Source organism: Capra hircus, chromosome 29 (assembly GCF_001704415.2).
Source record: "Capra hircus breed San Clemente chromosome 29, ASM170441v1, whole genome shotgun sequence".
NCBI lineage: Eukaryota > Metazoa > Chordata > Mammalia > Artiodactyla > Bovidae > Capra > Capra hircus.
Window position 1 is genome coordinate 17,613,926 of NC_030836.1, and position 12,985 is coordinate 17,626,910.

The following is a 12,985-nucleotide window of genomic DNA, read 5'->3' on the forward strand; positions in this document are numbered from 1 at the left end:
ATACTGGAGGAAGTATAATGTAAATGCAACTTCAAATCACAATGAGATAACATTTCACATTAACTAGGATGGTATAATAAACGCAAAGCCAAGCAAATAAGAGTAAGTGTTGGTGAGGAGGGACTTAGAAAAATTGAAACCATCATACATTCCTAACATCTATAGTGTAAAATGGTACAGTTAATTTGGGAAGCAGTTCCTCAAAAGGTGAATCAGAGTTACCATATGACCTAGAATTTTCAGTCCTAGGTTGTACTTAAGAGAACTGAATGAATTTGTTTATTTGAAATGTCTAGGATAGGCACATCTATAGAAACAGAAAGTAGTAGTTGTCAGGAGCTGGAGAGAGGGAAGAAAGGGGAATGATTGCTAACGGTTATGAGCTTTCCTTTGGGATGATAGATATGTCCTAGAGTTAGTAATGGTAGTTACGGTGCAAAGTTATGGAAAAAAGTCAATTGTATTCCATATTTTAAAAGTTTAATGGTGAGTTTAATGGTATGTGTATTATATCGAGAGAGAAAGAAAGAGGGAGAGAATGAAAGAAATAGTTACTTTTCACTTGGAACTTGGTCATTAAGGCTTAGGAGTTTGGAAATTACTTGGCCAGACTTACAGTTTCAACCAGACACTAATAGCTTACCTCAGTTCCTGTTTCTCTCCAATCCCAATCCCGACTTCCCCCTGGCCACACTTTGCAGTCCTTATAGATTTTTGTAGAGCCTTGTACTTTCATTTGCCCCCATGAGAGCGAAGCAATTTCAGGGGATGACATAAGGAACTTAACTGAACTCTGAAATTAAAGGAAAAATATAATTAATCAGTTTTAAAGTAAGTTTGAAACAGCTCCAAAATACTGGAGCTATACTATAAATACAATATATTTTAAAATATAATGCTATATATAAAATATAGTAAGCCCTGGTCCTCCATGAGTTAATAAGGATCTCTCTCATTTATGTAGTTGTCACTTCTTCTGTAAAGGCCTAAAAAGTGAAACGTTATTCTTGGGATCCTGACTCATCCAACCATGGAAACTAGATACTACAATTACTTCTCAGACTCTGGAGGGAATTCTCAGGATATTTCTTGAAAGATAAAATTAAAGGTGAATGGACTTCCTTGGTGGTCCTGTGGTTAAGACTCCACACTCCCAATTCATGGGGCATGGGTTTGATCCTTGGTCAGGGAACTAAAATCCCACATACCATACTGTGCAGACAAAAAATTAAAAAGTAATTAAATAAAATTAAAGGTGGAGATTTACTTCAGCATGATGTAATGAGGAGGTTGACAAGTCCTTTCCCCAAAAGCAAGTATAGAGCTGGACAAAACTGTCAAAATAATGATTTGGCACTCCAGAAATATACTTCAAACTGAAGAAATGCGTATTCGTGAAAACTAGTGAATTTCAGATAAGAACAGTGAGATATTTTGTTGTTCTTGCCTGGGATTACATTCATACCCCTACATCAGTTCTGTTGGCACAGAGGTTCAACTTGACTGGGACAGGGCATGAAAACCAAGTCTTGCTGCTAAGGCAGAGGAGGCTTACTTGATTTAGAGCATAATCTGTTAACCTGGTGATCTCAATGGCAAATAAACATGGATGGCAGGTGGCTCTGCTTCTTCATTATTGTGAACCTATTTAGAGCAAACAATTGGATTGTCTGAGTAGGCCAGGATTGAAAAGGAATTCCCAGAGATGATACAGCCAAGGGTGCTGGATAAGCTTTCTAGTATCCAGAGTGGAACAAAGGCTGTGAGCATATGCATCAAAAACACGAATAGGCCTAAATCACGGAAATGTCTGGGCTAATGGAGCCTACAGAACATACAAAGTGAAGAGGTAATGGGGCTCTGGAGGACTCAGAAGAATATGAGAACAAGGAAGGAAATGAAAACGGCCTGAACACTGAATGTACTCCCCAGCACATACCGATCGGATCAGTAGAGAGGGTAACTCTTATTGGCTTGAGATGTTTGAACACAATCTTTGATTAATCTTTGGCTGGACACTATGTTATACAGGCAGAGGAGACCCCTAGGAAGCCAAGCTTAAAAATGAAAACAAGGGGAATTCCCTGGTGGTCCAGTAGTTAGGGCTTGGCACTTTCACTGTTGGGGCCCAAGGTTCAGTCCCTAGTCATGGAGTTCCCACAAGCCGCATGGCATGACCAAAAGAAAAAAAAAGAAAAAGGAAAAAAGAAGAAAGAAAAGAAGAAAAAAAAGAAAGAAAACAAGAAAAACAGAAAGAAAATCCCTCAATATAGATTTCAGTGGCTACACATTCCATGGGAGACAGAATTCCAGATTTAGTTTAGGCTAGTGACTACACAGAAACAAATAAACTAAGAACAACAGTGTAGGGGAAGAATCCAAATTCAGACTTTCCATAGCACAGGGAATTATAGCCATTGTCTTATAATAACTGTTAGTGGAGTATAATTTGTGAAAACACTGGAGTACTATACTTAAAAACTAATATAATGTTTTAAAAATTATGATGACAATGACTCAATGAATATAGAATTTCTCAATAAAGAGACATTTCAAAAAAGAATCATTTAGCATTGATAAGTACAGTAACTAAAAGGGGCTTGTATCACTCAGGGTTCTCCAGAACCAGTAGACCATATATATTAACACATTTATTTCACAGAAGTGGCTTATGCAGTTGTGGGGGCAGGTTGGCAGGTTGCTGACTCTTAGGCAGAAATTGTCACTGCAGTATTGATGTGTTACTTCTTCCTCAAGGAAACCTCACTTTTCCTTTTAAGGTCTTTCAACTAATTGAATGAGGGCTTCCAAAAGTACTGAGGATCATCTCCTTTATTTAAAAGTCAATTAACTGTGAATGTTAACTAGATCACAAAAACACCTTCATCAGTTCAGTTCAGTCACTCAGTCATGTCCGACTCTTTGTGACCCCATGAATTGCAGCACACCAGGCCTCCCTGTCCATCACCAACTCCTGGAGTTCACCCAAACTCTTGTCCATCGAGTCGGTGATGCCATCCAGCCATCTCATCCTCTGTCGTCCCCTTCTCCTCCTACCCCCAATCCCTCCCAGCATCAGTCTTTTCCAATGAGTCAACTCTTCGCATGAGGTGGCCAAAGTACTGGAGTTTCAGCTTTAGCATCTTTCCTTCCAAAGAAATCCCAGGGCTGATCTTCTCTTTCAGTAGCTCAACTGGAATTCCATCACCTCCACTAGCTTTGTTCGTAGTGATGCTTTCTAAGGCTCACTTGACTTCACATTCCAGGATGTCTGGCTCTAGGTGAGTGATTACACCATCGTGATTATCTGGATCGTGAAGATCTTTTTTGTACAGTTCTTTTGTGTATTCTTGTCACTTCTTAATATCTTCTGCTTCTGTTAGGTCCATACCATTTCTGTCCTTTATCGAGCCCATCTTTTGCATGAAATGTTCCCTTGGTATCTCTAATTTTCTTGAAGAGAGCTCTAGTCTTTCCCATTTTGTTGTTTTTCTCTATTTCTTTGCATTGATTGCTGAGGAAGGCTTTCTTATCTCTCCTTGCTATTCTTTGGAACTCTGCATTCAGGTGCTTATATCTTTCCTTTTCTCCTTTGCTTTTCGCTCATAGCAGCACCTAGATTAGTGTTTGATCGGATTAACTGAGTACTATAGCCCAGCCAGACTGACACAAAAAATTAACCACGTCTGAGTGTGAGTGTGAAGTCGCTGTCGTATCTGACTCTTTGCAACCATATGGACTGTAGCCTACCAGGCTCCTCCGTCCGTGGGATTTTCCAGGCAAGAATACTGGAGTGGGTTGCCATTTTCTTCTCCAAGAGATCTTCCCGACCCAGGGATTGAACCCAGGTCTCCCAGATTGTGGGCAGATGCTTTCCTGTCTGAGCCACCAGGGAAGTGCTAACCATGTCTACCCCTTGTTAATTTGGTACCTATATACCTGTCCTTAAACTGTATTTAATCTCCAAATAAAGATAATAACAAGTGACATTTCTACCTAATATTAATAACTACGAATCCATTTTTAATGTATTACATAACAAAGGACATAAACACACTGTTTTTGGTTTTATGGGAGGAAGACATAAGTTTATAAACAATTTATGAACAATTAATATTACACTAAAGAGAGAAGATGTACAATTAACTATAAAATTTTCTCTTTTTCTTTGAAACCAGGAAGTGTGAAACTTTCAACTCTGTTGATCATTTAAAAAACTGTTTAGGATGTTCTGGGTTCCTTGCACTTCCATATTAATATTAGGACCAACTTACACATTTCTACAAAAAAGCCAAAATAATTTCTCTTTCAGTAAAAATAATTATTTTATCTGAGAAATAATTTATCAATATCAGCCATGCTTTTAAGAAATAAGAATAGATGCTAACTGTTAAGAAAAAAGATGGTAAGACACTTCCAAAAGTGATTCTTCAATGAACAGAATTCTATGCAACAGAGAAGTCAGTTATCATTAAGAGAAAGAACCAGAAAATGGCTGGATTAAAACTTGTTTATATTACTTATTTTCATATAACTTCCTAAGAAACTATTTTGAAGAACATAAGATTCTTACGTCTGTTAACACTGGCTTTTTCATTACATATAACACATACTTCTAAAAGTATTGTTTTAAAAGTGAGTTTTAAACCTAAGATCCCCTGGAGAAGGGAAAGGCTACCCATTCCAGTATTTTAGCCTGGAGAATTCCATGGACTGTAAAGTCCATGAGGTTGCAAAGAGTCGGACATGACTAAGTGACTTTCACCAAGTAAATTTGTTCATCACTAACTAGGAATTCCCAAACTGGCTCCATGATCGAATCCAATTCACCTCAATATACATTTGCCAGGCTTATAATATCTGTTAAAACAACATGTGCAACAAATGCAAAGATAGTATGTTGAGGAGACGGAAATATGTGTAAATTATTCTGTTACAAGGCAGATTCATATCAATGAATTTGAGAAAATTGAAGGCTGTCATTAAATTTTAAAATTAAAGCATATTCAATTAAGTGCAGATATTATTGAGTTCAAAGATTCTCACAAATGTATAAACTTGCCAAACATGATACCAAATGTACCTGGAAATTTCCCTTCTGCACCCTTCTAATCAATTCCCTTCTAAGATCAAAAGTAGCTTTTAATTGCTATTCTCACATATTAGTTAGACCTTCATGTTGATGAAATTGTAAGTACCTACTCTTGCGTCTTTCTTCTTTCATTCAAAATGCTTCTGGGATTCATGAATGTTGTAATAGGTATCAGTCTGAGCAGTAGTCTGTTGAAAGACTATATCACAATTTACTTACCCATTCTTCTAATGAGCATTTGTTGTTTCTTTTTGGTATTTTGAATAAACTAGTCATTAATTCTGAATGAAAAACTAAGGTTTGTTTTTTCTTTTCCCCGTAACCCACAAATTCTTTTGGCCCAAGAAAAGAAGCGATGTGTCATTATGGGTGCTTATTATTTATTTTTTTTCTAAGAATAGACTTAGTGAACATCTGACCTAAACCTTGCTTTGTAATAAAACATCTCTTATCTTTTGGGTAGACATAAATTTTGATGCCCAAGGACTTTGTTCTAATGCCAATCTTGATTAGAAAAGGCAGAAACTCTAACCTTATTTATCAGCTGCCCCTCACTTGAGTAACAGTATCAGCACTGAGAAAAGAAAAAATTAGATAAAGCTGTGTTTTTTTCTAAGTTATTTTTACAATCCCTAGAGAGAGCAGGTGAGGTGCTGGAAAAGCTGAAAGTGAAGAAATAGAAAGAGGCAGGGGTAGTATTATTAAATGATATAATTAAGTGTTTCTTTTGGTTTGAAGGTTTTTACCCCATCAAAATTCATTCATAAAGATACAGTTTTATTTAATATTGTATACCTGCCTTTCATTTAAAGTCAATTAAGTTATGATCTTATGAAGATTTTTGTATCTTTGCAGAACTGATGAGTTCAGGAGCCCAGGTCTACAGTATCTCTTGGGAGTTTGAGAGTTCTACCAATATATTTTAGTTTAGTTTTTTTTTTAAATTGAGGTATAGTTGATGTAGAGTTTTATATGTTTTGAGTGCACAACACAGTGATTCACAGTTTTTAACAGTTATACTACATTTAAATTCACTATAAAATACTGGCTGTATTCCCTGTGTTGTACAATATATGTTTTAGTTTAGTTGTTTCATTTTGGTGTTGTTTATAACATTTTACCACACATTAAATTAAAACTTCTCTTTTGCTAGTATAATTCATCATCATAGAAATATTCTTAAAGTGAGACTTCAAAAAAAAACTTTTTTATTGTGGCAAAATATATATAACATAAAACTTACCATTTTAGCCATTTTTAAGCACATAGTTCAATGGCATGAAGTACAATCACATTGTTGTGTAGACTTTATTTAATCAGTACTTCTTAAACTGGAATTCTCAAGAGTATTTAAATTTTAAAAGAACATTTTTTTCTTTTAAAAAGGGTTTATATATTATTCAGGATTAAGAATCAGTATTCTAGTTAATAAATTCCTCTTACAATATAGAATTTTTTTCTCTTGATAAATGAGAATTCTTTCCTTAGTTAATAGTCTGACATAGAACATTATGGTTTTTCCCTTTTTTACCTGGAAATGCGGAACAAAATTTAATTTTTAATGTAGTAATCATTTTCTCTGTTCCCAATATAATTATTTGCCTATATATTTTTGTTGTTGTTCAGTTGCTCAATCATGTCTGACTGTTTGTGACCCCATGGACTACAGCAGGCCAGGCCTCCCTGTCCTTCACTATCTCCTGGAATGTGGCTCAAACTCATGTCCATTGAGTTATGCCATATATTTCTTTATTTGCTTTTAATTATAAATTGTCTTGTGATTTATATTTTGAAATTATTTTATTAAGTAGATACTATATAAATTTTAAATGCACACTGAAATTTTTGGCTCAAAGTAGTAAACTATCAATTACAAACAATTGAATTCAACCTAAATTTTAGGGATTTTCTTCAATAGTAGCAACTAATATTTTTTAAGTATTTACAATGTGCCAGGGGCTTCCCTGGTAGCTCAGTTGGTAAAGAACCTGTTTGCAATGCAGGAGACCCCGGTTGGATCGCTGGATTGGAAGATCCCCTGGAGAAGGACATGGCTACCCACTCCAATATCCTGGCCTTGAGAATTCCCTGGACTGTATAGTCCATGGGGTGGCAAAGAGTCGGATACGACTGAGCGACTTCTACTCACAATGTGCCAGGGCATTGTGCTAATCAATTTATTGTGAATTATATAGTAAAATCTTATGATGTAGGTACTATCATCACCGGCCCCCCCATGTCAGATTTTCAAAGAAATGAAAAAATCTTCCCCAATGTCGTGAAGCGGTTCTGTTAGGACTCAAGTCTTCCTGAACTCCAAGTCCAGACTCTTGAACATAATGCACATTATATCCCAAGCTGCACATTCTGGTTTGCATTACTGATGGATTTTCTGAGATTCTTTGTGGGAGAGTGCTCACTACTTCTCCCAACGAAGCAGAACTCTGTCTTCTAACATTTTGCCCTTGCAACAAATTTCCTACCAGGTGTGCACTCAGGGCAGTCCTAGTCCACCCTCGATCTTGGTTCCGCTACAGAGATTGGTCCCTAAGATCTCAGTCCTTAACAGGGCCCCTCGCCCTCCCACCCTGGCAAACTCAGGAGGGCCCAATCCTCTCAAACTTTGCTCCCTGAGAAGAGCCTGGTCCCTTCAAACCCCGGATTTCCTAACACGGCCCCAACTCCTCAGACTGGAGATCCCTGCAGATTCTCGTTCCGTCAGGCCCTCGTCCCCCAGTTCTCCGACAATGCTTTCAAGCAGGTGCAGTACTTGTACCTCAGCAAACTTCACAGAGACCCCTTCATTACAAAGGTTCCATCCCAATCCCCAACTCAGGACACCTCTCTACTTCTCCCCTCTCCAATTTTTCCTCAGAATCGCTTTTATTTTTTTCTTTTTATTCTGCTCTTTTTCTCCTTCTTATTCACTCTCCTCAACTTCCCCGACCATCTGGTGGCCAGTTTCAGTTCCAGGAGTGGCCCCCCGAAACTTACCCGACACCCTCCGAGGAGCGGCGATCTCAAACCGCTCCGTGCTTTACCTCTCACCTTTGCTCAGGCGGTCTCCGCTAGACGCTCTCCCCACCCCGACTCGCCCCGCCCGGAAAAGAATGTTTCGGCCCGGCTACAAGCGAAGCCCCGCCCCTTCGTGTCTATTGGTCATTGCCCACAAAGTCCCGCCTCCCGAGCTTCCAGCCCCGCCTCCCTGCCCCGCAGCCCTTGTTTTCATTCCCCCTGTCACACGAGGCAGTGGCAAGCCCGAAGTGGGAGGAGCGGGGAGAGGGCGGAAAGTGAAAGCCACGGAGCGCCTCTCTTTCCTCCGTCTGACTGGGTTCTCGACTGCTCTGAGCCGCCGTTGTATTGTGGGATCGCGGCGCCGTGCCTGAGACGCCCGGATCCGCAGGGGCGCCCACTTGCTAGCGCCTCCTGTCGTCTGAAAGGTTGCCCTGCTGTTCCTCGGCACCCCAACTCCCCTTACCCCCCCATCGCCTCCTCCTCCTCCATCCTCCAGTTCAAAATGGCGGCGGCGGCGGCAGCGGCGGCGGCGATGGCTCCTCCGGGCTGCCCGGGTTCGTGTCCCAACTTCGCCGTAGTCTGCTCTTTCTTGGAGCGCTACGGGCCGCTGCTCGACCTGCCTGAGTTGCCGTTCCCGGAGCTCGAGCGGGTGCTGCAAGCTCCGCCGCCGGACGTCGGCAACGGAGAAGGTAAGCGAGGGGGCCCGAACGCCCGGCGGGAAGCGGCCCTGGTTTGCTCCTTCTCTCTGCTCCCCACAGACACCCCGGGCCTCCGCGGCTCTGTCCTCCCGCTGAGGCGCAGTTCCGCGCGGCCGGTCTCCTCCGCCCAGCCCCCGGGGGTCTCGGGCAGTGGGGAGGCGGGGCGGAGGCCCCGTAGGGCCAACTCCGCCCGGCGCCCAGCAGAGGTGGGGGCGTCGTCGTCTAGGTCTGGGCGCGGGGGATGAGGGGGGTCATTGTGCTGATCGGCCGCACCGGGGGCTGCTACCCCGCGGTGGGGGCCGGGTCCCTCTCCCCTTCTCCCTCTCGGTGGCGGAGGAAGGGGAGCGCAGGTTCCGGCCAGCTTTGCGCTTTTCTCTACCCCTCCCTCGCTCCCTCCCCTCCTCCCACCATCCTCCCTACTATCTCGGGGGAGGCTGGGCTCGTCTTCTCCGGGCTCCCCTTTCTCTCCCTCCACCTGGGTGGGCGGGGGCCAGAGGACACTTCATCTCTCCCTCCCTCTAGTGGGAACTCCCCCGAGAGAGAGTCGGCTCCGGTCTCCTTTCCCTTCCCCTCCAGGGTCGCTTTAACCCCCAAAACTCCTTCTTCGGGAGTCTGGAGGTTTGCTGCTCCTTCATAGGAAGGGGGTCCTCTTCCATTCTCACTTTGAGGGGTGGTGGTGGTGAAGTCGGTTTTGCTTCCCCGCTTTGGTGGGCAGAGGGTTAATTTCTCCTCCCCCATAGTTTTTCTCCTCCTCCCTGCCTCCCCCCGCAAATAATAGAAAAGCATCTCTCCACTTTTCCAGTCCCTTCCCCCTTCATCCTGGCAGTAAGGCTTAGGGGAAGAAGAAGTCGCCCTCCCATTTGAAGGGTAGGGTGGGGTGTTTAGTATGTAGGATGGAGGAGGGGCTCAGACGGAGGGGGAAACAGTTGAAGAAGGTGCTTGTTGCTCATGTTTCTCTCTCTGGTGCCGCCGGTCTATTATTGGTGTTCGCAAGTGGTGCTCCTTCCACATAAGGCCACCGCGCGGGTGCAGGGCGCATGCTCTGCCCGGCCCCATTGAAACTTCCTGCTGCTGCTTGCTGCTGGTGGTTCTTTTCGCTGGAGCATCTCCGCGCCGCGCCTGCTGCCTCCAGCCCTCACTGAGCGCTTACACTCACTCCCTGTTTATTCCCGATCTGTCCTCTCTTTTTCAGGGAAAGGTTTTTTGTTGCTGTTGTACTCTGAGCATTGTCTTTATCTGGGAACAGCCCTTGGCTGAAGAAGAAACGTTGTCCAAATAGGTCCTTTTCCTCCTTTTTGTCCGTATTAGGTGGCCACAGTGTGGACTGGGTATTGTGCGAAACAGATAGCTATTTCCTTTTCAATAAATCGGGGTGTTTTCAATTCTCCATGGGAATGAAGTTTCTGTTAATAGAATATATTTACATTGCTAGGAAGAGCCCAAATGTGAAGTTGTCCAAAATATTACCTAGAGAGTAAATTATGTTATGGCTACCAAAGACTCACATGAATACAGCAATTATGGTACAGGCATATATCTCTCCTTACCTGCCCAAATCTCCTCTACCATTAAAAAGCTCTGGCAAATAAAAGGTTACATTATATAAAGACTTCCTGCAGAATTTCTTGAAAAGTTAAACTCCCCAATATAGTAGTTACAATTTGATGGTATTTATATTTTTTATGGAAATAGTCATTTTGAAGGACATATGCCTTGTAAGTTACTTTTAGGATATCTTGGGAAATGATGGTAATGTATCTATAAGAAAAATGTGGGAATTTGAGGAAAGGGATTGCTGGTAACTTGTTTTTGGAATATATGATATTTCAACCAAGTTGAAATGCAGGCATAAACTTTATGTCATGACACTCTGTTTTGGGTGGTATATAAGATTGCTTGACTCTCCATTCCTTATAAGTGTTTTGGCCTCTGCATTTGGCTATTGTTAGAAACAAGAAAAAAAATATCAGGGTCAGTCTAATACTTCATGTTACTTTCTAGCTAGTATTGAACAGTGGGTGACTAGCTAAGTAAAAAATGAGAAATAATGCGTGCCAAAAGAATATACCAGTGGGTTCAGCCATGCATTATTGTTGGTAAAGTTTCAACTATGATAATAGATTTTGTCATCAGTTGATCTAAGAATAATAATCAGTTCAAGATACTTGGCAAATGAAGTCTGCAGGTGAAATGCTGTGCAGGGAGGAGACTTTCAGGTCTTTGGTGATGGTTAACCTGCTTGTAATAATTGATAATACTGTTCCAACTAAGAATGTTTGGACTGAGTCTTGGAGTTGTGGTGTACTAGAAAGAGTTAAAAGACATTGGATATAGTTGAACTAAATGTTTTGCTGATTATCTCAGGACAGCTGAATCAGCCTCTTGAATAGTGTAATATTAATATGTAGTTTGTGGGACAAATTACTTAATTTCTGTGGACCTGGTTTCTTGAGGAAATAGAGGTAATATCTGAGGATCAAATGAAATGTTTCAAAAGTCCTAACATAAACCAAGTACTTATATATATATGTGTATATATTATTATTATTATTTTTTTTTTTGCCCTACTACACTCTGTATGTATTCTATTTCCCCTACCAGGGATTGAACCTGGGCACTGTAGTCAAAGTGCCAAGTTCTAACCACTTGAACCCCAGGGAATCCCCAAAATACTGTTATGTTACAAATTTTATTAAAGGTATTTATGAGGTAACATACAAAAGTGCATTTGGACTGAAAATATTAATTTTTAGCATGTCGTGAGAAAGGACTTTAAGCACAGTATAATGTTGAGCTTTTGTGCTCTTGGGGGATAGTCTTTGTTATTAACAACGGAGTTTTGCTCTGTATACATTTTACTATTCTTAAAAAGCAGGTCTTAGTGCTGTTGAAAGAATCCTATTGTAGAAAACTTGGTTTTTCCTGGTGTGATTATACCTTAAAAAGTTTGTAAAGTGTACTCTTCTGAGTTGCCCATTAAATACTTTTCGCCTAGTCATTTATTGTGGTAGGTATGTTGACACCACATCATCTTTGGAGAAGACCATTTCTCTATATTGTCCTTGTTTAGGCACTTTATGATCTTTCCCTCAAGTTTTTAAGTCTTATTTTGACATTATGGCTTCAGCTTAGAATGCTTCGTTTGTCCCCTACAGTGTCAATTATTACTTTTTATTTTATTTAAAAAAATATTTATTTATTTGGCACACTGGGTCTTAGTTGTGGCATGCAGAATCTTCACTCTTCATTGTGGCATGAGGGATTTTTAGTGGCATTTGGGATCTAATTCCCTGACCAGGGATCGAACCCAGGCCCCTTACATTGGGAGTGCAGAGTTTCAGCCACTGAACCACCAGGGAAGTCCCAAATTTGGTTTTATAAACTACTTTTTTAGTCTTAAGGATATAATAATAGCTACCACTTACCGAGCATTAACTGTGTACAAACATCTCCTTATTCCTTACAGCTACTCTCTGAGGTTGGTACTGTTATTCCCATTTGGCAAGTATAGAAACTAAGGTTCAAGAGCTTGATTGAGCTGTTCAGTGCCCAAGCTTATATAGTTTTTGCTAGAATCTTATTTAGATTTCATAGTGATATTAATTAGAATAGGGAAAGGGTGTGCCAGCTGACACTGTAGCCCTCCCAGTTCTGTGCTCTGTATGGACTTCACCAGCATCCTCTTGATGAGTGATGGTTGATCAGGACGTATGAATATAAATAAAAGTTGACATTGACTTTGTGGAATTACCAACATCCAAAGCTCCCCAGTATATTCCCTCTTCTCCAGAGGACTTTCTTCAAGAGGAAAATACACTTTTCCATCTTTTAAAGGTAGTCTTAGTATGGGTACTGATTGAGAAGTTATATTTATCTAATAACAGTCCCCTAATCTGTGTATGGATATGGTTGACTGAGTTATTGTATAGTACTAAATAAGTTGAATCATTAGGTTTTTGGCTTGTTGGAGTTTTTAAATTTTAATTTTTAGAGCAATTTTAGGTTTGATTTGTATTTTGAGTTTTTTAATGATTTGAACTTTGAACTCTTGTGTTCAAAATGTCAAGTATTTATAAAAGGATATACTTTCTTGTTTTAACTAGCGTTGTGACTGTAACTTAATATGTTCTCCTCTGTTAGTGATAACTGAATTGTGTGACAGTAGTTTTTAGGTTCACTC

General features: G+C 40.7%; 2 protein-coding genes across 3 annotated transcripts in view; one reads left to right on the forward strand and one right to left on the reverse strand.

Moving 5' to 3' along the window:
* The window catches only part of AAMDC (adipogenesis associated Mth938 domain containing), a 29,430-nt gene extending 21,202 nt beyond the window's left edge, over positions 1–8,228 (reverse strand). The window contains exons 1-2 of one of the 2 annotated variants that reach the window (XM_018042956.1): positions 8,141–8,228; positions 644–793 (exon numbers count right to left, since the gene is read on the reverse strand). In XM_018042956.1, coding sequence (XP_017898445.1) covers positions 644–775 — 132 coding nt within the window. In that variant the 5' untranslated portion in view covers positions 776–793; positions 8,141–8,228. Of the gene's footprint in view, positions 1–643; positions 794–8,086 lie in introns of both variants that reach the window. The other variant, XM_018042955.1, reaches the window with a different exon arrangement.
* RSF1 (remodeling and spacing factor 1) overlaps positions 8,338–12,985 on the forward strand; it is a 154,065-nt gene continuing 149,417 nt past the window's right edge. The window contains exon 1 of the mRNA XM_018042953.1: positions 8,338–8,796. Within this exon, the coding sequence (XP_017898442.1) occupies positions 8,610–8,796 (187 nt within the window). The 5' untranslated portion in view covers positions 8,338–8,609. The remainder of the gene's footprint in view (positions 8,797–12,985) is intronic.